The sequence below is a fragment of the Amphiura filiformis genome, chromosome 14 (assembly GCF_039555335.1).
Source record: "Amphiura filiformis chromosome 14, Afil_fr2py, whole genome shotgun sequence".
NCBI lineage: Eukaryota > Metazoa > Echinodermata > Ophiuroidea > Amphilepidida > Amphiuridae > Amphiura > Amphiura filiformis.
In genome coordinates, this window is record NC_092641.1 from 35,930,073 (window position 1) to 35,954,859 (window position 24,787).

The 24,787-nt window shown below is 41.9% G+C and overlaps 1 protein-coding gene across 1 annotated transcript in view; it reads left to right on the forward strand.

The window, feature by feature from the left end:
- LOC140170035 (mitochondrial import receptor subunit TOM70-like) overlaps positions 1 to 24,787 on the forward strand; it is a 79,144-nt gene that overhangs the window by 41,535 nt on the left and 12,822 nt on the right. The window contains 3 exon segments of the mRNA XM_072193350.1: positions 6,933 to 7,048; positions 13,259 to 13,466; positions 23,258 to 23,392. Of these exon segments, the coding sequence (XP_072049451.1) occupies positions 6,933 to 7,048; positions 13,259 to 13,466; positions 23,258 to 23,392 (459 nt within the window).

A 24,787-nucleotide genomic window follows, 5' to 3' on the forward strand; every position in this document is an offset into this window, starting at 1 on the left:
CACAAATTATGATTCGAGACTATTTCATTTAACACGGTTGTATGGATTTCAAAAGATGGGTCCTATAATAGATATCGATTAGAGAATTACAGGCTTTGAGGATGCCATAATTCTCTTGACAATCAACCAATCAGAGAGACATATTTCAGAAAGATATTCGTAGAGTTCAAACTCTTTCAACTCTGAAATATATAATATTTCAAGTAATCTCGTTTCACATTTAGCAGCACTTTGGCTTGCAATAAAGCCACGAAGGGCGGTAATGCTAATAACTTCTAATATCGATTTCAGTCAAATATTGGTGCAAATATACGATTTCGGTCAACTATTTGGCTATCCTTTGCCCAAAATTATGAAATGTTTATTAGTAACAACAACTCTTAGGAGGGTTTTCGGGTAATTTTAGCGAAATAATGAGGTAAAATAAAATAAAATCCACTTACAATTGTGGACGCTTAAAGGTGAACCTCATTGAAAATAAAGTTATATATTAATGGAAAGCTTATGATGTCAGGAAGCAGAAAAGAATATTTTTTATTTGCCTAACGTACCAGGCTAGACATAATCTCCATGCAAAGATTGGATATTGGCACCCCCTAAATTACAAAAGCGAAATCGTTCAAATTGGGCGCTTTAGTTGATGACGCCAACCGAGGACACACAGTTACTTCCGGGTTTGAATGTAAACACAATGTCCATGCATTACTGTGGCATGCATCGGGCCAATGCACGAATTCAGTCATTGTCAACTTACTTTACATGAAAAATATCTTCAATAAAATAAGAATAACATGAAGGAAACATCATGATCAAATCAAGAATGAAGTTCCTGAATAAAGTGTGTGGATTTAAAATGGGAAAAGTGCTGGCGGGGTGATTTGGGATAGGCCAAGCCATCCACGATATCACTGATATGCATAGGGAATATTACAGTAAAGCACGAAGAGCAAAGATTCGCGAAGAACCGGAATGAAAACAGATTGCAAAAATAACTGCTAGTGCTACCAGTTCAGATCGTCACACAAAGTTGAGATGAACTTATCACAATGAGAAAATGAAGGAATAGAATAAGGTACATGTACAGGATTTTTTAATTATTTCTTAGCTTTACAACCGGTCATGTATGATAGGCGAACTCGTGAGATACATACGGGATGAACTCAGTGCGTGACTGACCGAGACTCAGTCGCCGAGTCCGGCGCCGAGTGTTCAGTATCCGCGACTGTACTGTACTTGCAGACAAAATGACCGATTTTATATTCACATTCTGATATTTCCAACTTATTTCTACTTCATCAGCAAAATTTATTCCTGTAAATGTTCCAAATATAAGAGAACAATTGATCAAATCTGCTGAAACACGCAAGCAGGACGAAGCGAGTCGCTGTGTTTGTGCATAAACCCTGGAACCACCTGTCGGGTCCTTTCTTCAGCAGCAATTTACGCATCATGTGCGGTAATCCATAAAACATGAATGTTTCACTTTTCAGTACCGTATACTGATTGTACTATCATTAAAGAATCGTGACACAAGTGACAATATTTTAATTTTATTCAGATGTCAGAATTCCATCAAATAATGGTCTATCAAGCCCAAATTGTATTTATTTTATAATAAAATATCTGTTTCTTTCAGTCGCGATTGTGTGGAAAGAATGTATTACATAATGCGCTAAATATGAAAACCAAGTTTATATGGGCTGGATTTGATGAAATCGGCGGCTTTTTTATTTTTTATTTTTGCAAAAGCGATATTTGATTACTGCAAAACACAAGGAATTAATGCCTACCTCGGAATTTTCAGATGGTACTCCATCTTTCATCAGCGAGTGAGTGACTGTATCACTCGCTGATGAAAGATGGAGTACCATCTGAAAATCCCGAGGTAGGAATTAATTCCTTGTGTTTGGATCAAAAGTTTAAATCAAACATGATTTATACCAACACAGATGAACTTTCATGAAAGTATTTAATTTGTTGTTCGATCATGTTTATTCAGTCCATGACATGAACGGCAGCAGCAAGCATTTGCGCATGGAATTGATCCCAGCACGAAATTCAAACTCAATTACCCAATTATACCCAGCTAGTTATGACTGATTTTGTCAAAATTTACGGAAAATTTACGTGTTGACAATAATTCTATTATTTCTAATATATATAGAAGGAACCAGCAACTTGAAGATTCCTCTAATTTCAAGCTTTATTGTGAAAATCAGACTTGCCGGGCAGCTTGCAAACTTTGCAAAGTACAGGAAGCAAGTCTTGTTTACATGTTTCCGAGCAGGATCACGTGCCTGCGAACCCTGAGCTTACGTCACGAGCATTCCCAAGGTCATAGAGCGATTGATTTGGGTGCTTTTTGGGCGCCTTAAAAAAGACCAAAAATTCATTCGTTTTTTTAATTTTTCAGCTTTATTGGCCATCAAAAAAATCGGAGAAAATAGTTTTTAGTATCCTGACATCATAAGCTTTCCATTGATATATAACTTTATTTTCAATGAGGTTCACCTTTAACTGTGGTGTTCTAGGGGAATTAAAATATCACAATTAACATGTTTAATTCAAAATCGTTGTCCTACAAGCACATGTTAAATGGCTCGATTCACATCAGGTATAAGTTGGGACATTGTCAGATTGTGTGAACATTACAAATACAAACAGTAAGGTTAAAAAAAATAGCCATTTAAAAATGATTTTAAAAGATCGTCTATTTTGTAGCTTTATGACACTGAATAGACCAAATATCTGCCTCTGACGAAACAAATTTTGTAACAAGTACTGTATGTCATTTCAAAAAGAAAGAAAAAAGGCGGATATTACTTTTTAAAACTCAACGCATTACTATTTATACGCCTATAATTAATGAAAAAGTATAGAAGGCGTTGCATCCGGTTCTGATGAGGGGGAGGGGCACAAGCCGTTTTGGCAGTTTTCCTATGTGATTTTCTAAAATTTCAGATCAATGGGGGGGGGGGGGCTTCCGTGCCCCTATAACGCTATGGTTACTGCATTAACACGTTTATGGATGTATTGTGATGATCATAAGTAGGCCTATAACATACACCATCATAACATGCCTCAACGATATCAATATGTAAAAAGGTGTTGCAAATTCATAACACAGCGTGTTATAATGTAATGAATGCTATGCCAAAACTTTAAAAAATAACAAAAATATCAGTATCAATAAAATCAGAACCAGAATAAATACATAGGCCTGCAAATAATACTTTTAAACTGACTAAATCAATATATGACTAAATATCAGTATAAATGAATCTCTAAATCAATTAATCAATCAGTAATCAATCAATCAATCAATCAATAAACAAATAGGCCTCAATAGATAAATCTATAAATAAATAAATAAGAACTGAATGTGCCATTTATATTATTATTACAATTTTAATATTATTAATATTAGTATTAATATTATTAACTTTAAAAAGGTGCCCATTGATTATATAATAATTCAAGTACAGTTGAATACAAGAAGACATTAAAAGATGTTCATCATTCCGTGCACTCACTAAATTTACTACTCTTAGAAATTTGGCAACTCCGTATCAATTAAGCAACCAAAGATTGTAGCAAAATATATATTTTCCCGGTACATACTATTTATTGCATGTGTAATACTTTTTGACGTCACGAAAAGTATTGTACATACAATATTGTACGTACAATACGGAGTCTGAAGCGCGCTTTACTTCAATGAAATTTCAGTGGTTCATTATATATATGTTAAGAAATGAGGTACATTCTAGCGGTACCTCTTTTCTTATCATAAATAATGTACCGCTTATCTTGAGTTACTGAAATTCCAGTATAGTAACTGGATTCCTTGCCCCTATAATATACGTAACTTTTGTTACCAGTGTGTTATTATTTTTTAAGAAAAATGCAAAAATAGTCACAAATTTATCAAGGGGTGTAGTACCACCGTAAGCATTGGAGAAATAGTAACCCTGAATATAGGAACCCAACTTTTGGATGCTATTTTAGGTGCTACAAGGTTTATACTTATTTCAATGAAAGCTTACAACAAGGGCTTCCATACGGTGGTAACCAACTTTTGGATTTGGCGTCCAATTGGGTGCTTTTTTAGGTGCTATAAGGATAATACTTAAATTAATGGAAGCTTATAATAAGGGCTTCCACACAGTGGTCACCAACTTTTGTATTTGGTGCCCAGTTAGACGTTTTTTTAAATTTTAGATGCTATAAAGATGATATCAATGAAAGCTTATAAGGCCATCTTAATTAAATCCGGTGTCTCAAAGCTGCCGCGTGCATTAGTAAAATCGTGAGCATAGTCCTCTTTGAAAATCAAGAAGTTCATTTTTTTTATCTCTTTATTTTTTTAAACAAAGAGGTGAAAATAAAACTCACAATTCATATTTGATTTCAAGCTTTCGCTATTTTAGCAAATTTTAGACACAAAACTAATAAAAGAGAAGAATAATAGTTTGTAACAGTGACTTTTTTGTCTACTATTCTAACATTTGCGACATTGGATATCTTTTGCACAAAATGCTTATCTGAAATCCTGTACTGACACATAAAAAAAAAATAAAAAATAAAAAAATACAGTGAAAAATACCGCATTCCGCATTGGGTTTTCAATTTCTCACAAGCTTTGAGACACAGGATTTAATTAAGATAGCCTAATAAGGGATTCCATATGGTGGTCACCAACGTTTAGATTTGGCGTCCAATTGGGCGCTTCTTATTTCAGGTGCTATGAGGATGATTCTTAAATATCAATGAAAGCTTGCAACAATTGCTTCCATACGGTGGGCTCCAACTTTTGGATTTTAGGTGCCATAAGGATTCCTTCCTTGACGTTGGCGTTTTATTTGATCCTCTAGCATTGTATCAACATGGGGAATACCCCGTCATGATAACCACACACATTTCCCCACCACGCCGTGTGTATGATCAGAGATGCATGCTGTGATATAACTTGTAGTAGACCTACTCAATTATTATTTTCCTATTGTTCTTCAATGTATGTGTACTCAGTGTCCAAATTAACCCCTTCGGACACGAAGGAAGATGGCTCGATCAAAAAAATATTTTTTATGCTTATTATAACTATTTTGGATAGTAATTTGTGAAAAACTAAAAAAAAAAAATTACCTCATCAATTATGCAAATTAGGGCATGTGTACAATTGTACACATTGTGACTAAGTGACGACGTTTACAATGATTTTTTGGATACAATTGTACACATTATGACTAAGTAAGCTTCTTCTTCCACAAATTACATAATACAATGACGTCACTTGCATACCTGCATCGCCTTTAGCCAGTGTCTAAAAGTTGTACAAAGAATTGGGGTCAAAGGTCATTAAGGGGGTAAAATCTTACAATTGCATTATCTCGACATCCATAAGGGGTATGGGGCTCAAACTCGGTAACAACAAATCTCATGACCAGGGGAACATTTAACAGGGGTCAGGTCAAAGGTCATGCAGAGGTCATATTTTAGAAATGCATTTTCTGTACATCTGTAAGGGGTACGGACTCACACTCTGTGGTAACAAACTTGATGACCAGGGGAATATATTGGAACACTTTGCAGGGGTCAAGTTAAAGGTTATCTGGGGTCAAATCTTATAATTTCTTTTTCTGGACATCTGTAAGGGGTATAGGGCTTAAACTCAGTGATAACAGATCTCATGACCAGGGGAACATTTTGCAGGGGTCAGGTCAAAGGTCATGCAGAGGTCAAATTTTAGAAATGCATTTTTGGACATCTGTAATGGAGTACGAGGCTCAATTTTGATGACAAACCTCGTGACCTGGTAAACATTAAGGTCAAAGGTCAGATCAAAGGGTCATTAAAGAGTTACATGCCTGGCGATTGTCTGCGCTCTGTGAGCGCAAATTATCTCTAGTTTATGTTGCCTTCATACGGCCGTATCTGTAGGCTCTTAACTCTCATTAATTTGGTATAAAATGCTAATAAACAGTCTTTGGAGAGACCGAAAAAGACATCACACTTAATAAACTTGATTTCTGAGACTAATTTTGTTACTCCACTCTACATGATCCATTTTTGGGCCTATCAACGACCAGTTACTCCTAACTATCTCTGTAATAATAGGCCTACATAGTGGTTTTTCCAAAAAATGCATCCAGAGCAAATTATAAACTGAATAGAAGTATTGACAAAAGAGTTAAAAATAACTTATAATGATGTACAAAGTATACTAAATAACTCCTATATATTGATAAGATTAGTCACACTGTGTACAACTGAACACAATATATTAGTCTTATATTTACAAGGTGAGACACACTGTGTACAATTGTACACGCCATTTAAAAAAAATTCTACACCACATATGTTTGAAGCATTTGATCAAAATGGTGTTCCATGTTTTCTACAGGTCTTACACTAACCCCCTGACTAGAATTTAGCTTGTCCACAATGATATTTCATATAAAATTAAAAAGGGAAAGTACATGTCTTCTGGCAACGTGCTGTAGTGGGTGATGCCCTCTTAGATTATGAAAAGTGACATTCAGTTAGGCGAGGGCGCTCTGCACTGGAGCATAGCATATGAATGCACAATTGTGCACATGGTGTTTGATTGCAGTAATACGCTTCCCCTGGTATACAGGGAGCACTAGAAGTCCATGTGTACAATTGTACACAGTATGTACGAAGGGGTTAATAAAATACTTCAGTTATAGCGTCAAGTATTGGTAGTAACTAGTATCCGGAGGTCAAAGGTCATGTGAGGTTGTTTGTTTGCCACACAAACAGTAGACATTCAGATATTTCCAAAATTAAATTGCCCCATGGTGGAGGCATCCCAATCGACGCCTTGCATCAAAAACCATTGACGCCTTGCATCGAAAACTCTGATGTTTCTAGTTCTTACTTTGTTCCCTTCTTTTTTTATTGTTTTGTAGGAAAGGGTCCCATCATTACCCTCTGGACAGTTTGTGAGGTCCTATTTCTCTTCATTTTCTAATGATGGTATTTCACACACGCAAGATGATTACAAAGAAGAAAACGATGAGGAAGTGTAAGTATACAGGATAGTTACCAAACCTTAATAGTGTGCGCACAAAAACTCAGAAATTATTGGTGCAAATTCAAAATTGCAAGAATTTTGACCCAAGCAAGGATGAAGAGGGCAACATCATGATGTTCCTCCTCTTTTTTCTTCACATGCAATTTAAATAGATAAAGACACATGGAAAATGCATGGAATTGATCCTTTAAGGGTTCCTAACCACAAAATAGCTTTCAATAGACTTAACGTACAAAATAGGGGTCACGTTTCTGCAGGGTTGTTGCAAGAGGGGGGGTGTGGCCCCCATACACAAATTTTGTCGGCAAATATTGACTGTTGTCATCAAAACCATGTGGTTGTCGGCAAATGTAGTCAAAGCTAGATGTGATTGTCGGCAAAAGGCCTAAAAAATTGTTTGATTGGTGTTACATAAAAAAAAAAAATTACATTTAAAGCTGTAAATTATGTTTGATTTAAAAGGTCTTGGAACTTTTTTTTTTTTTTTTTTTAAATTTAATTAATTAATTTTATTTATTATTTTACTTTGAAAAAAATTGTTTGGTCATAAAAGAAAAAAAAATCTAGGGTCAGGCCTACTTTTAGGATTGGTCGGGTTATGCCAATCAATCCGTTTTTTTAGGCCCAAGTTGAGGTACCTTGAACTTTGAAATATATGATATCATCTTAATCAGGAACAGAATTCTGCATATCTGAAACTGATTCACACTTTAGTTCCTCTTTTTGAGAAAATTAGCGTTATATAAAAAGGTCAGATTTTCACATGTTTACATTCGACTGCTAACCATGTTTATATTTAGTTGAAGGTGTTTTTACAAAATAGTTAATATTTGTTATTACATATGGATCAGTCCATGTCAAAACAGACTGAGTGTACACCCACCCTCTTGGATTATGCTCTCCTTTGGCTCAGGGGTACCTTTCATGGACCCCTAGGTGAGGTCACAAGAAAAAAATTCAAATTCAATTTTGTTTCCGAATGGCGGGCCATCTAAGTTTGGCGACCTTGACCAAAATTGGGAATTTAAGGTGTCCAAATGACAAAGCGCTCTCTTTGAGAGGCATTTTCTTCTTAATTAAATCAGTTGTGACCCTCTTTTTGAATGTGGTCACTCACTGGCTGTGTCTGAAATGCCTAATGCCAAAAAAAAAATTGATTTGAATTTCGTTGGGATTTCAGAGGGGTCAAAATCAGCACTTCATACTGTTCAATCAAATTATCTTTGATTTTGAAGGACCCATGATAATGCCACAGTGCACTTATAGGTCCTAATTATGTTCAGAATGGATTAACCATGTGCCAATGTCTATGAGCAATTCAAAAAAAGAGAAATTTCTAGACTCCCTACAGAATTTTAGGCCCCCCTAAAGTGGTTCAGCCACAAATGGCGCTTAAAATCGGCAAATATTGACACCTAATAACTTTAGGTGTACACCAGATATGAATTGCTAGTCGATTGCATCTGAAAGAATGTAGTCTTATGTTACTAGGAACATAAGATTTGTTTTGTATTTTTGTGTTTTGATACTTTCAAAAGGTCGTTGACCTATGAACATTTTTTCGTCATAGCGCCCTCCTGAAAGGTCTGACACATAACAAACTATACATTTTTGGAATCCTCATGACCATACGAGTAATTTGATATACTAGTGCACCTGTAGCTGTGAGGACCCTGAAGCTGTGGCAGCACCAAAAGTATGATCAGTGATAGCATACTGTTTGAAAGTTTATAGCAGCAATTTCAAACATATTGGGGAATCCCCCGTATTCCTACGCAGTTGCTTCCAGTAGAGAGCCTTGTGTGCTACCTGCAGCTACCACAGTATTTCTTTGAAAGCAAAATATTGTCCCTTGTGGTCTCTGGCAATGCTCCAGGAATGAATTAATGAATGACCTATTTACCCATAAAAGTACCATGCTGCTTGGGCGACTTGAGACATGTTGGGAATCGTCTATTGGATTCTTTTTATCCATTTGTTTGTTATCCACTTAAGGTATTTTTCCCCCTAGATGACCTTTGACCTCGAGGGGGCCCTTCGAAAAACACCCGGTCAACATGCTTTTTCGGTCACCTATCCATATCCGAAATTTCGGCTCGATGCGTTGAAGCACGGCGAAACGCATAGCCGGACAGACAGACAGAGCTTACGATTTTAGTAGATTAGATTACTTGACATAATTGGGAGCATTCTGAAAATTTGACCCCCATAACCTGTACTTTGCATGTGCATCGTTGCCAGGAAGTGCATTTTTGACCCCTTAAAATCCATACAGAGGATTAGAAAGTAGTTTTTTCTTATTACTTGACTCAAGAGCAACTTGAAATATCAGGATAAATAATACAAATGGCTATAAAGTGATCAAAAATATAAAAAAATATCATACTTAAATTGGCATTTTGTACCGTATCCTGTATGCATGGTATGTTAGGCAAAAATGACTATTTTTGAAAGCGTCAACTTAATACTAAAACACAAAAATACAAAACAAATCTTATGTTCCTAGTAACATTAAACTACATTCTTTCAGATGCAAAAGACTAGAAATTCATATCTGGTGTACACCTAAAGTTATTAGGGGTCAAAATTTGCCGACTTTAAGTGCCATTTGTGGCTGAACCACTTTAGGGGTGGCCTAAAATTCTGTAGGGGTCTAGAAATTTCTCTTTTTTTTAATTGCTCATAGACATTGGCATATGGTTAATCCATTCTGAACATAATTAGGACCTATAAGTGCACTGTGACATTATCATTGGTCCTTCAAAATCAAGTTAATTTGATTGAACAGTACGAAGTGCTGATTTTGACCCCTCTGAAATCCCAACGAAATTCCGAAATCTATCTTTTTTGGCATTAGGTATTTCAGACACAGCCAGTGAGTGACCACATTCAAAAAGAGGATCACAACTGATTCAATTAAGAAGAAAGTGCCCCTCAAAGAGAGCACTTTGTCATTTGGACCCCTTAAATTCACAATTTTGGTCGAGGTCGCCAAACTTTGATTGCCCGCCATTCGCAAACGAAATGGAATTTGAATTTTTTTCTTGTGACCTCACCTAGGGATCCATGAAAGGTACTCCTGAGCCAAAGGAGAGCAAAATCCAAGAGGGTGGGTGTACACTCAATCTGTTTCGACATGGACTGACCCATATATTATTATGTAATATTTTGAGTTGTAAGTTTTGAGTGGCAATTTTCCAAACATTTCACATTATGAAAAAGTCAACCTTGGGTCACCCGAGGTCAAATGTTAACATTTGCCCAATTGCCCGATTGGGCTTAAAATGAGGGGAACATAAAAAAAGTCAACTTCAGGTCACCCGAGGTAAAAAGTCAACTGTTAAAATGGGCCCGATTGGACTGAAACTTGGTGCAAAGTATCCTTGATATGAGGGGAACATAAAAAGTCAACCTCAGGTCACCCTAGGTCAAATGTTAAAATGGGCCCGATTCAGCTGAAACTTGGTGCAAAATACTAGTATCCTTGATATGAGGGGAACATAAAAAAGTCAGCCTCTGGTCACCCGAGGTCAAAGGTTAAAAGAATCCTTAATATGAGTCGGATGCCCCCCTGACAAAAAATCAAAGAAAAAGTGCCCCTCTGACAAATAATCAAAGAGAAAATCTGGAGGGCAGAGGAAAAGAAATAGGGCAAGGAGGCCCTTTTCCACCAAAATTAACTCCAATCATGGGCCAAAAATGGGATTAATGGCCGAATATAGTGTATATTACAAATTTTGTCCACGTGCACATTACCCCAATAAAACTTTTTGGGAAGTTTGAAGACATGTACACTCTTTATCAATTTTAAACAAAACAGGCATATTATGAATTGCCACTACATTTTTTTCGTCTGTTCCCAAAATTTTTATTTTGCCACCCCTGACCAAGAAAGCTGGCTACGCCTCTGGGTACCTAGCACTCTGTTGTTATTATTTGACAAATTGTTTCTAACTAAATGTTTTGAGTAAGAGGGGCACAATTAACGATAATTAGTGTCATGTAGTGTTTTAGCACTACTATCACTAATTAGCGATATGGACAGCGATGATTAGCTTAAACAAAATTAGGGCAGTTTTTGGACTTTCTTATATCCTATAAACGCCCTTGTACCTATCAGTTTCCCATAAATTTTCTTGGTTTCAAACAACATGGTTCGCAAAGACAGTGGTGCCATTTAGTGCCATTTAGCATAACATAATTAGTGCTAATGATGTTCTATTAGTTTAATAAGCATTAGCGTAATTAGGACGGTTTTCAGACTGTCTTTCTGTCCAAGGTTGCGAGTGCAATTTCTGGTAAGGCGTATAGTGATGTGATTTGGTTCTAGTTGATTTTCTTTGCAAAATATGGTAATTAAGTAGCTAATTTGCATAATTTATGCATATTAAGCAAATAATCTTTTGGACAGATTATCTGAAAATCTATAAACATGTAGGTTACAGTGATGATACTTGGCGGGGAGTAGCACAGCCAGAAGTTCTTGACCTGATTTCGATTTTCAGCATAATATTTGCTAAATCGCAACAAGGTCATTTGGAGCTGTTATATGCTTAGATTTAATAATTATTATTTTCTTTATTCATTCCTTTCTTTTCCTTTCTCTGCACTTATTCTTTCTTATGCACACACTTAAGCAGTGGCGTAGATGTCTCTTTGGCATGGAGGGGGGGGGATATTTTTTTAAGTACCCAGTACAGTTAAACTTATGGTACAAATGCACACGAAGTTTTAGCATAGGCCTATTGAAACTAAACTGGTGAAATATGGGACAAAAGTGGAATAAATTTGTGCGAAGCGCTAAAAAATGGCATTTTGTGGCTAAAATGGCCAAATATGAGGTTAATTTCAACAGAAACCAATACACAGGCGTCAATATTGGGGGATGGGGATGATTACATCGACCATCCCCCCTGGCAAAATATTGGGGGGTTTTATCCCCCAGCGCACCCCAGATCTACGCCTATGTAATTTAGAGCCCTGTGACTCCGTCGCTCTCCTTCTCTCTCTCCTTTTTCCCCTCTTCCTTTCTTTTTTTGTCTTCCTCCCCTCCCCTACAATCTCGATCACCCATCCGCTTCTCCTCTTTTCACCTCTCGACCCCTCCTTAATTGGCCCTGGCTTTTAAAATGGATATTTGTGATATTAAGAAATCCATTTGATTTTATTGAACAGGCCTATAACCATGATAACAACATATAGCTGCGAAGTAGTTAATTATAGAAAGTGACACAGATAGACCTATATACCTGGCAGCAATGACACATTGTTACGGGTAATCGATCAGCAACTCTATTGAATTTATTTAAATGAGGCGCCTAAATTAAGATGGGTGGTAAATAGTTCTATATCGATGGTAAAGTGTGCTTTTGTGTTTGTGCGACAACTCAAGCACACCCTTGGGTGGTATTATAACAAAAGGTACCTCTCGTTTGTATAGGCGCTTTCATGTGACTTTCATTTGATCACTTATTGACAGTAGCCTGCCTATTATAGTGTTAATGCGCTGTTAGGTCAGTAACTGATTTAATGGCGGAAGCCCTTTGTCCCGAACAAAAGGTACCTCGATGAATAGCTTGACGCAAACTCTAATTGGCACAAAGGAACAATATGCGTTACGTAATCTATTTCCTCTCCTTTCTATATCTAACCTCCTTGGGAATGACCACCCCAGTGCAGTGAGACAAAAATGTCAAGGTTTGAATATTATGATCTACACTTAATATTTACTATAGTAGGATCATGTCCATGACTTGAGGTATTGGTTTTATCATCATGTTTTGCTTAATACATATATATGAGACCTGCTACCACAAAATTAGTGTAAAGTCACAAGCTGGTAGTTCCGAGACATCCTGGCTGCTGAGTTGATGTTCTTTAGGTGCCACGCACCTGTACAAGCCAGTAGTATGCCCTTCATGAATGAGTCATTGTGCCCCCATTCACAAAGGACATACATACATGTATTGGCTTAAAGTTGAACAGGTTCATGTGAAACAAAGAACACCAACACAGCAGCCAGGACGTTTCACAACTACCAACTTGCAACTTTGCACTCATTTCGTGATAACAGGTCACATATGAAAATTTGTTAGTCAAAATATCTGTTGCAAATGCAATAGTTGACTTGCTATAGCTGGTGACAATTGTAACTGCTGAATTTTGACAAAGTAAGTTTAATTATGTTTCTTATTTGCCCAGGTGTGGCTATGCTAAAGCAAGACAACTTTTCTGTAGTAACAACTACGATGGTATCATTGAACACTGTACAGAAGAAATTGAAACCAATGGACCACAGATGGCAGAGGCCATACTTATGAGAGCTACATTCTATCTGCTTATGGGACAGGCACTTGAAGCAAGACCAGATTTGGATAGGCTTATCAATATGGAAGATAGCCATCCCAAGGTAAATTGAACTTTATCATACCACTAAGGGAAACATCAAAGAACACCGCTGACCGCATATATTTTTGTATAGTGAGTACGTATTTACGGTTTATATCTACTCAATGAGATCGTAATGCGCAAACACAGTATGCGTATAAAGGCAGTTCGCATAAACTGGGTGTGTAAAATGTACACGATACGTAATACGCGGAACAGTCATCTAATTTTTGTAATGTTTATCCTAGACTCAGTACACCGGTCGATCTTACCGTTTCCGATGTTGATTAAGATACTTCTTGCATCGATCCCGAAATGCGGAAAAAACCAATAGTCATTTTGTCCCACATAAATGAATAAATAACAAAACCCCGATCCCCCGAGTGGACTCACCCATTCGGTGACGTCACACACGATAATCATCCCTTATCCTCCTTGGTTTCTAGATGAGATAGACGTGTGGATTTTTCTTTACCAACGCTAAGTATCATTACGAACCAAAGGATTTAGATATACAGTTTGTTTGTTACACCTGAGGTAAAAACCAACCAGTATAGTATGCGCTAGGAGATAGTTTTGACGACATTTTTCGACTAGAAAAGTGACAAAAACGATCCAAAAACTTAGCTTGTATGAGTGTTTCCGTTCGTATACGGGACACACGTTTTCAAAATGGCCGCCCTTAGGACGCCATTTTATTTTTGTTCTCACGTAAAATAACTATAGCAGACTAGTAAGTTACAATAGATGTTTGTACAGTACTGTGTATACATGTATGGTGAGTGATTATCGCTATGTTTATGGTGTGCTCTATCGTTATATCTTTCAGTACGCGCGTCTGATGACGAGTTACTGCTAAGAGTTCGGTGGGTTTCGAAGGACCAGCCTGACAAATCTATACCAAAAGGTTTTCAGTTTTTCATCCCTTTGTACATATATTTTTATATCATACCACTACATCAGCGACAGCCACTGTGCGTGTGGGTCTGTTTATTGGGCTTGAGCTTGTGTTCGGGGGTAGTGCTGTACGCTCCCGATTACTACAATGTCCAGGCCTTGTCAATCATGCCCTTCCTTGTGGCAGAGTGGGACCCGCATCCACTCTGCTACACCCACAGGGATTGCTCTAAATCAAATAAGTGTGCTTCCTTTTGCATAGGCTTATCGGACATCCACTTGAGGATTTAGAAAGTAGCGCTGTTTGGGTCTTCGACACAGACAGAAGACGAAGACTAAGAAACAGAAGCCTACAGGTAAGATTGATATGGTAGGTACTAGCGCGGCCGGCAAGGGCCACGCTAAGGTAACCTCTGGGGCTCCGGTCCAGGGCAAGCAGGCGGACCCTCCGGGGACTGCTAGCGAGCCCGAAGGCCTAGCAGCCAGCGAAAGCACTGACTTAACGCCTAAGCTAGTAGCAGGCAGCAGGGCGGTACTTGCCCTAACAGGCGAGTACCAGTCTACCAGTGAGATCTCTAGCGAGTTTCTTGCAGGTGGACACCCGTCTATTGCTGGCGAACGAGCGGGTCTAGCACCCGCGGACGTAGCCGGCGACGGACAGTATGCCAAGGGTACCCCGGGCTTGCCTGGGTTGAATCCTAGCATACAGCGTGCAAACGGACCTCCGGGCTTGCCTCGGCCGGTCTGTAGCACGCAGCGTGCCAGTGGAACCCCGGGCTTGCCTGGGTTGATCCACGGCACGCAGCACGCCTTTCGTTCCCCGCAAGGGTCGAATGAAAACGTGCATGGGTTTAGCAGAGACGATACCGGGGCTAACGCTTGGGTGTAGTCTTAGCAGAACCAACTGGGGTTGTCACACGGCAGCGTTCCATGGCGGGACCGCCGAGTGATGCCCTGGGCCTTGAATGGCTGCCGGCTGTCCTCCGGGACTGGCTAGCGGCCATACCGGGGTTGGGCTCGCAGTCCCCCACGGGACAGCGACCCAAGTGCAAACGGTGGCAGCTACCGAGACGAGCTACGGCTCGACTTCAGTGGTAGCCACTATGCACGCGCCCATAGCTGCCGTGAGTGGTCCGCCACACACAGCGACCTTGGGCGAGGCTCAAGAGGTTAGGGTAGGTAGTTTGAACAGCCTGGCTGATCAACAACCCACTTATGTCCTCGAGAGCCAGCAGAGCGTGGGTGATCCATTACAGTCAATGGGTCAATTACCCTCTTATGATCGATCACTATCTATTCAGCGGAGCATGGCTCCATTGATTGATACTGCCTATTCAGGTAGCGAGGTGACTGATCGAGGTATACACGCCAGCTACCCGTGATACTAGGCAAGCTCCTTTTAGCCAAGGGACAGCCAGTATAGCGGGGTACCCATACACTGCGGCTTGATCCTCTAGCGGGGAACGCTGTGAGGCATGGGTACAGTGGTGCGCAGCCGGAGCCCTACCGGGCACCTACGCTACAACCACGCAGGTACCGCGGTACTGCGTCCTGGTTACCACAGTCTCTGTGGCAACAGGGGAGGCGGTACTGGTACTGCTGCTCCATGGGGTTTCCCTGGTGGCGGATCCTTTCAGGGTCAGCTACCGACAGGGTATGCCCGTGGTATCCGCCGCAGGGTGGTTTCTTCCACGGTCTAGCACCGTGGCAAGTGCCGCCTAGCGTTGGGCAAGCAGTACCACCAGTTGTTACCCAGCCTGGGCGGCGAGTGGCTAACCCTGATACAGCTCAGGGTAGGCCGCACGCTGCTATGGCTAGGCGACAGCAGCGAGCGTCGCGGATCCCGGGTGCTATAGCTAGCATCTCGGGGTCTAGCGGAGTACTCCCTCTTCTGCTGGTGTTCAGTTGGCTAGCCACACGGTGGCGACACCTCCCTGTCCACCTTCAGATGCCCGTCGTCAGATCTCTTCCTCATCAGAGAGTGAGTCAGAGTCTGAAGGCGAGGGAAAGGAGTCGGAAGATGAAACCAGTAGCGACTCACAGTCTGATGAGGCTGTGCAGCTAGCTTCAGGTATCCTTCCCCGCTTCCCGTGAGGAACTCGCTAGCAATGGTCTGCCTGCGGACACCGCTGAGGTGATGAGCCGTGTGGCCCAAGGTTTGGGCCTGGCTTTCTCTCAGGAGGAGTCCGTTCAGGAGGACCAGGGCATCTTTTCAGTAGGATGCCCAGCTAGCGCGTCCACACAAGGGTCGCCCGCACTTGCATTCCCGGCGGACCTCAAGGGTAGGTTTCGTAGGGCTGTCAGGCTCGCTGGAGCTTCGACGCCGCGTGCTTGCACGCTTCCACTGCGTGTTTCGCAGGAGGACTACTGAAACCTACCTCAGGGTCCCTGACATGGATCCAGACGTTGCCAAGCGCCTGCCGCTAACGGCCAAGGCGCACGGGTCGTTCTCCCCCCAGTGGGAGGAGGAGCTAAAGCTCATCGATAAGCGAGCACGCTCGCTTATCAGAGTCTCTAGCGTCGCTACCACGCTTGCCGAGCACCTCGGTAGGAAGGTAGCGAACGACCGCGGGGCAACGTCGGAACTCTTCCGCGAGGTTAATCTGTTAGCGGTGCTAACAGCTAACCTCAACGAGAGTTCTATGGGCCTAGCCCATAGGATGTCATCTCGCCGGGAGATGCCTGTCTGTCCCTCCAGTCAACTTACGGCTCCGACTTTGCTGAAGCAATGAAGAAGTCAGACTCGGTGGGACAGGGGCTACTCTTTGGACAGGCCTTTTGCGCTACGGTGGAGGACCGGGCAAAGAAGGCCACCAATGAGAGCACTCTGAAGAAGTCAGAGGCTGCCCTGACCAAGGGGAAGGGCAGTAAGGCGAAGAAGAAGCACAAGAAGAAGAAGTCTTCTAAGCGTTCTTCAGCGCCAGCTCCGGCTTCAGCAGGACGCGCACCACAGACTACACCCGAGCCCGAGGCTACTCCAGCACCTCCCAAAAAGACTGGGAAGCGCAAGAGTAGTGCTGGATCAGATATGGCAAGCCCCTAAGAAGAGCCGTTCTTCTAAGGGTGGCAAACCAGATCGGTCCTGAGGGCACGGCGGTCGACAGTCCATGCCGGCAGGCCTTGGACTTCCCACAGGGGATTCCCCCTGTGGGCGGCCGCTTATGCATTACGCCCAGAGATGGCATGCCATCTCACCGGGCGCCTGGGTATTGTCAGTGGTCAGTGGGGGTTACAGGCTGGAATTTACCAGCCACCCCTCGTGCGCCTGCACGATTCAGAGGTCCACGGTAGTGCCGCCAGACGGCCCCCAGCGTCGGGCACTACTGTCAGAGGTCACTCAGCTTCTCACGAAGCAAGCGATTGTCCCGGTCTACCCCCCTTTCACCAAGGGGTTTTGGAGCACTTTTTTTCTGGCTCCAAAGAAGACCGGCGACTGGAGGCCCATTCTGAACCTCAAGCCGTTGAACGAGTTCATCAGGCCCAAGAGGTTCAGAATGGAGACTCTCGCTTCGGTGCTAGCCTGCCCCATCAAGGGTAATTGGGCGGCATCGCTAGATCTCTCGGACGCATATCTGCATGTTCCGATCGCACCTCAAGATCAGAGGTTTCTACGCTTCAAGGTACAGGGTCAAACTTACCAGTTTCGATGCCTGCCATTCGACTTGTCCACCTCCCCAGAGTGTTTACACTCCTGGTCAGGCGGTGGCAGCGTACCTGAAGCGCAGGGGAGTCAACATGTGTTGCTACCTGGACGATTGGTTCATTTACGGACGCACCCCACTGGAGACACAGTGTCTCGTGGAGTTAGTAGTCCGTGCGGTGCGGGACCTGGGATTTCTGATCAACGTCAAGAAATCCAATTTGGTCCCGACGCAGACACCACTATTCTTAGGGGCCCAGATCAACCTCAAGGAGGGGCTCGCGGTGCCCTCACCCGAGAGGGTGACGAACATGGCGAGGTGTGCCCGACTCTTGGCCGAGTCAGAGGGGGCACCCGCTGTGGCATGGATGAAGGTTTTGGGCCGTATGGCCAGTATGGTAGACCTCGTACCGTGCTGCCGCTTTCACATGAGGCCTATACAACTACACCTTCTAGCCTTTTACAGGCCCAGTCGTCACCCAATATCCCTCGCGGTTCCGCTGTCGGAGCTCGCGCGAGAGGAACTCTGGTGGTGGCCCCATCAGCCCACTTTGACTCAAGGTGTCAGGTTTCCTGCACCAGCGGTGCGTCCACGTAGTGACGACCGGCGCGTCAAAAGCTGGGCTGGGGGGCCCACATCCACGGGACTCAGTCTCGGCCTATGGTCGGCCACGGAGACGGAGTTCCATATCAACCTTCTCGAACTTTGGGCAGTGGAGAGAACTCTCCAGCACTTCGAGAAGGTGATCGTGGATCTCATATCGTTGTCCAAGCGGACAACACAACCGTGGTGGCCTACCTCAACAGACAAGGGGGCACCAGGTCACCACGGTTGTGCCTGCACGCACTCACGCCTGATAGGGTGGTGCAAGGCCAGGCAGATTACGTTGAGAGCGATGCACATAGCGGAGTCACCAACATCCTCGCGGACGATCTGTCACGAGGAAAGGTGTCGGGACCTACAGAATGGTCCCTTGCTCCGCAGGTCGCCCAGACGATCTTCGAGGTGATGTACCACCCTCGATAGATTTGTTCGCATCTCATCGAAATCATCAGCTGCCGGTGTACTGCTCGAGGGTCGCAGACCCACAGGCATTCGCCGTGGACGCTCTGTCCGTAGACTGGGGAGGAATGACTGCTTTCGCTTTCCCCCCGATCTCACTGCTCGCAAGGGTGGTGACCAAGATCGGGAGGGAGGATTGCAACGCCATTCTGATAGCACCGTTCTGGCGAAACACCTGTGGTTTCGACCGATGGTGGATCTACTAGCGGCACAGCCGCGAGTACTCCCCGAGTTACCAGATCTACTCCGGATGCCCGGAGGAGAGGTACCAAGTCTACCACTAGAGCACCTGCAGTTAGCTGCATGGCCCTTATCAGGGAACGTGCGGCGGAGGGAGGCTTTTCATCAGAAGCTGCTTCTCTCATCGCCAGGGGTAGACGAGAGTCTACCCTCCGTGCGTATAGTCAGCGTTTGGCTCCCTACTACGCATGGAGCGATGAGAGAAAGACATCTCCCACTAGAGCCCCTGTGCCTCTAGTGGCAGATTTTCTGACAGAAAAGTTCAGGTCAGGACTTCAGCAGGCAACGATAGCCAACTACAAGTCAGCCATTCTCTCGATTCATCGGGGATTTGAAGACGGGTCGACTATCAATTCAGATGGGTCCCTAAGTCTTCTTCTCGACGGTATGTTCAACGAGCCCGCCCGAAAGGAAGGTGGTCCCTCCATGGGACCTCAACACAGTCTTGGAGTATATTAAGGGTCCCCTTTTGAGCCCCTGTCAAAAGCGACCCTTAAATACGCCACTCTTAAGGCGGCCTTTCTTCTGGCGTTGGCTTGGACGGCGCTGCTCGGAGTTGCACGCAGTCTCAAGTCAGCCTCCGTGTTTACTAACAACGGAGCGACGCTGTTTCTTCGCCCGGATTTCCTTGCAAAAATGAGCGAAGTACATTCCGACACTCGCCCTCTTCCTACCCAGTATTGGGCAGGGTTCGTCAATAGCCGAAGACAGGTTGTCGTGCACGGTGAGGGCGCTACAGCACTACCTTGGCCGAACACCAACCTTAAGAGGGGCTCATGACCGCTATTTATCACCCACGCAGAACCGCACGGTCCAGCCGCTAAACAGACTCTGGCACGGTGGCTGGTCCAGGTGTTGGTGGACTCGGGCGGCAAAGACGCCGCCCCAAGGCCCACTCAACCAGATCTATCTCATCTTCGTGGGCCTACCATAGGGGGTCCCCATTGAAGAGATTTGTCAGGCTGTGTCCTGGAAGAACCCGTCGTCCTTTTCCACGGTTTACTACAAAAACGTAAACCAACGACCAGGCGATAAGTTCACCAGGGCTGTTCTGGGGAGATAACATGGTGGTTGGGTATCAGGTGTTTTGCTGACAATCAGAATTCCAACATGGTAAGAACCAGTGTTTCTATTCTTAACCACTGCACTTTCAGTTCAGGGTTTTTGTCTGTTCACGTAGTCTTTCTGTTTCCCGGCCGTGAGGGGGGGGGGAAATAGTTTGACCTCGCGATTACCATGCTACCCACTCTCCCGATCCTTATCAGATGCTGGCCAATCTTGTACCTCCATCCGTCGGTTACTTGCTAGATCGATCTTTCAGATGTTGATGCAAGAAGTATCTTAATCAACATCGGAAACGGTAAGATCGACCGGTGTACTGAGTCTAGTCCCAAACAAAAATGTTTGGTAGACTCATAACCGTGCGATCTTACCTTTCCGATGTTGATTATCCGACCCCGCCGCCCCCTACAAGTTTGGCCGAGTAGGGCTGCCCAAGTCGGATAAGGGATGATTATCGTAGTGTGACGTCACCGAATGGGTGAGTCCACTCGGGGATCGGGGTTTTGTTATTTATTCATTTATGTGGGACAAAATGACTATTGGTTTTTTCCGCGATATCGGGATCGATGCAAGAAGTATCTTAATCAACATCGGAAAGGTAAGATCGCACTGTTATGAGTCTACCAAACATTTTTGTTTGGGACTATTTTGCAACAATAAAAATGTATAAAAACATAATTATTTTAAAATTTAGAATGACTTAGTGGTATGATAAATTCGTTATTAGGTTCAGTATCGGTATGGTACGGGAAATTATTGTGCGCTCAGTGTCATACTGGGTTCAGCTTCACCCAGTATGACACTTTGCGCCCACCAATTTCTTGTACCATACCTCTGCTTCACCTAGTAACTAATAATATCCAAAGTAAAGATAGAAAACTTGGAAGGATGGTGGTTTGATCTCATTCTCACTTATTTCCATCCAATTGCTGGCCATAGGGGGCAGCCTCTGTAATATTATGTCTTACTGCAGTATACCGTTCGCGATGAACCAGTTTTTAGCTGGTGTACAGCTCAGCGCTACGGTACTTGAAACCTGACAGTAATCTCTTGATTACCTAATTATGAACAAACATCAAAGCTGGAATTGATTGGATCATTTGTAACTGTGCATCAGACTTGTTCATCCATGTATACAGCCAAAATAAGGCAATCCTGTAGGCTATTGTGAGCAATATCGTAAACATTATCATTGCACACATTCAGTTCATTATACTTGTGCTGATCTGATGATGCTGCACTTGGAAAAAGTTTTGAAGCAAATTTATACAGCATTTCATTTTTTTATTCAGTAGAGAAATCCAGTAAAATGGGTATTTTCACACCCGTAGAGGTCTACATTTTGTTTTACAAGTATTATGATATCAATATTCCTATGAAAATCAATCGTGTAAATCAATCGATAATTTTCGTAATATATAATTTACAAATCTTACCTACTAAATATTACAGAGATCCTGAAGCGACTTCATTATTTCTGAAGTTTAAGTCCAAAGTAGATAAAACTATACATTTTTCGAAAGGAAATGAATCAAGGAATCCTATGGTAATGTCAGATTTACATAAAAATGTTCAGTTTTTGTAAAAATCACAAAAATTGGGAAGGGTTTTTTAAAAAAAATTTTAAATATTAGAAAAAAACAGGTATAAAAAGCAATTTTGTCACTCACTCTGTTCAGCAAAAAATGCACATAATGGTGCATATTTTTATTTAAAAAATATGCATATTTATCTTTAAAAAATATGTTTTATGAAAATAAGAAAACCTTCCCTAGACTTTGATGTGCTCTAAATGATGGTGTAAAGTTCACCTTTTGCTTGCATATTTTTTAGTGATCGTGTCACAAAAATTGTGCAATGTTGTTAAAGGGAACTGTTTTAGTAAAAATGTTAAAATTATGAACAAAACGTCCTTATTAAAACAGTAAGACTTGTGAACGCTGTATCTGGTGCATGGTGTAATTTAAATGACCTTATTGGAGCTCAAGCAAACTGACATATGAAAATTTTGAGAGAGAGAAAAATCAGGACTCAGCGGGGATTGAACCCCGGTTGCTGGATTACCGGTGCAGAGGCTTAACCACTGCACTACTTGAGTTCACAGTTGGTACCAGGCCTAGATTTCGATTTGGTTTGCGAGAATCAAAATCCATCAAAGTCACTGCACTAACTGTATGATACAAGACAGTTGAGAAGTTGATTCTCTTAACTGAATCTTGCGAGAATCATAACTAGAATCAATTCTGTGATTCTCGCCGACATCTAGGTCCTGGGTACTCGGGCAATCTCAACTAAAGTCCCCATGATAACTCTCTCACTGTGTTTAAGCAGCCAATTATAATATTAAATAATCAAGAAAAATAAAATGGTCCCACATGAATATTTACTACATGTATGAATAGCATTCACTACCCACATCTTTGGATGTCCTATCTTGGACCTTGTCCCTTTTTATTGAAGTGCTAAGTATTCAGGTGTCTATTTACCAGATCTGACATGTTCCAAAAATTAAAAAGTGATTCTAAGTGTGTAAGGGTCAATAAAAGTTCAACACAGGGGTCAAACTTGCTCATATTTTACCAGGAAACATTGCAAGTCATGGCCAATAGGCTGCAATGGGGGTTGACTTTATTGTTGGATTTTGAACATGTAAGTAACAAAGGATCATTTTTGATTTACCACCCCCCAGATTTGTTGCAAGTGGTATTTTTTCTGAATCCTTGAAATGTATGTACTTTGTATGGTTTTTAACCAAATTTATTGGGATTCAAATTAGACCTCCTTACATGCCCAACTAAACGTAAATGATAGTGTTCACTACCCATAACTTGGGATAGCCTCTTTGGGTACCCATATATCGGGACCTGTCTTCCCTATTATCTTTTAAAGAAGTTAATGTTTGTCATTTCAGTTGAGGGCCAATGCATTAATCAAGCGAGGCAGCATGCATATGCAAGAAGGAAACTCAACCGAAGCCATGTCCGATTTTGCTACAGCTGTCAGAATAGACCCAGATAATCAAGATATATATCACCACAGAGGACAGGTAAGCAGCCCACCGGTGTAATAAGAGGACTGGCATATGGGACAGGTGTCAATTAATATAATAATAATAATTTTAATTATTATTATTAAAAGCCCATGATGTAGCGCCCAATGACCGAGGGCTTCCAGAAAAATAGTAAGAGCCATGATTAAAAGCAAAAGTATATGTAAAACCACAGCATATTGAAAATTAAGTAAGCACCAAAATTAAAGAAAAATTTCAATACAATATTATACAAGCAGCAATATTTTTAAAACATTTCAACAATAATGTAGCCAGATATTCTAAAATGACTCGAAAGCATTATTGCACTATACAGTTGGATTTACAAAATGATCAAGAATGGAAGTCTTGGATGGTGGGTCAAGGAGAGCAAGTAAAGCGTGTGTGCAAAAATGTAGTCACAAGTTGACATAGATGCGTGATCAGCCTTGTGATCACCAATAAATAGTTGAAAGATGTCTTTTGTAAGAAGCCATTGTAAATCTTGTTGCACATTCTTATTCAATGAGTGCGTCTTGTAAAGAATTCACGTAATTTGATTGGTTTTCGGGTGTATAATATCTCACAATAGTGGATAGTGATATTAGTCAGGACGCTACACGCCACGCAACGGCGGCACGCTTGTTGCTCCTCAATGATCGCGATAATGCGTTCAAGCGTAATACACGCGCGAGAACTAAGAACGCGATTCGGCGGCTTAGATGTTTGTGATGGTTTCGCTTCATTTAAAACAACGGGATGTTCTCACAAAAGTAACTTTATTTTTTTTTCTGAAAAAGGCAGTTTTTCTCGCAAAAATTACATTAAAACTGAATAAGAATGAGAATAATGATAGATTTTGTCTTTTGCCTATCAATATCGTGTCATATATGGATGGGCTGGCCAATATTTTTATCGTAGTGGATACCGCTGCGCCGGCATCCACTACTCAAAATATTGGCCAGCCCATCCATTATGACACGATATGATAGGCAAAAGACAAAATCCTATCATTTATTCTCTAAGTATATGGGCTTTTTTCTCTGCCTCTGTCCTCTCTCTCTCTCTCTCTTTTGCATTACACTGCCCGCCACACCAGCACCATGTGGTTCGCTAGTTATGGCTGCCCTGATGGAAACACCTAATCTCACTGGCTGCCTGCGAGGCTGTATGTCACCAATATTGTTTTATCTGAGCAGCGAACTACAGATTATTTCAAGCTTGTAACCTACATTATTAGCGGTGACTGGCTTTTGATGTCGTTGTTGTCGAATTGTGACTGTGTGTATAAACATGTCGCAAGATAAGCCAATATCGTAACAATTTGACACATTTGACAATTGATAACTACATTATTCTGAATTTGTTGTAATTTTGCAATAGTAAGTCCTGGTTGTAAACCATACATCCAGC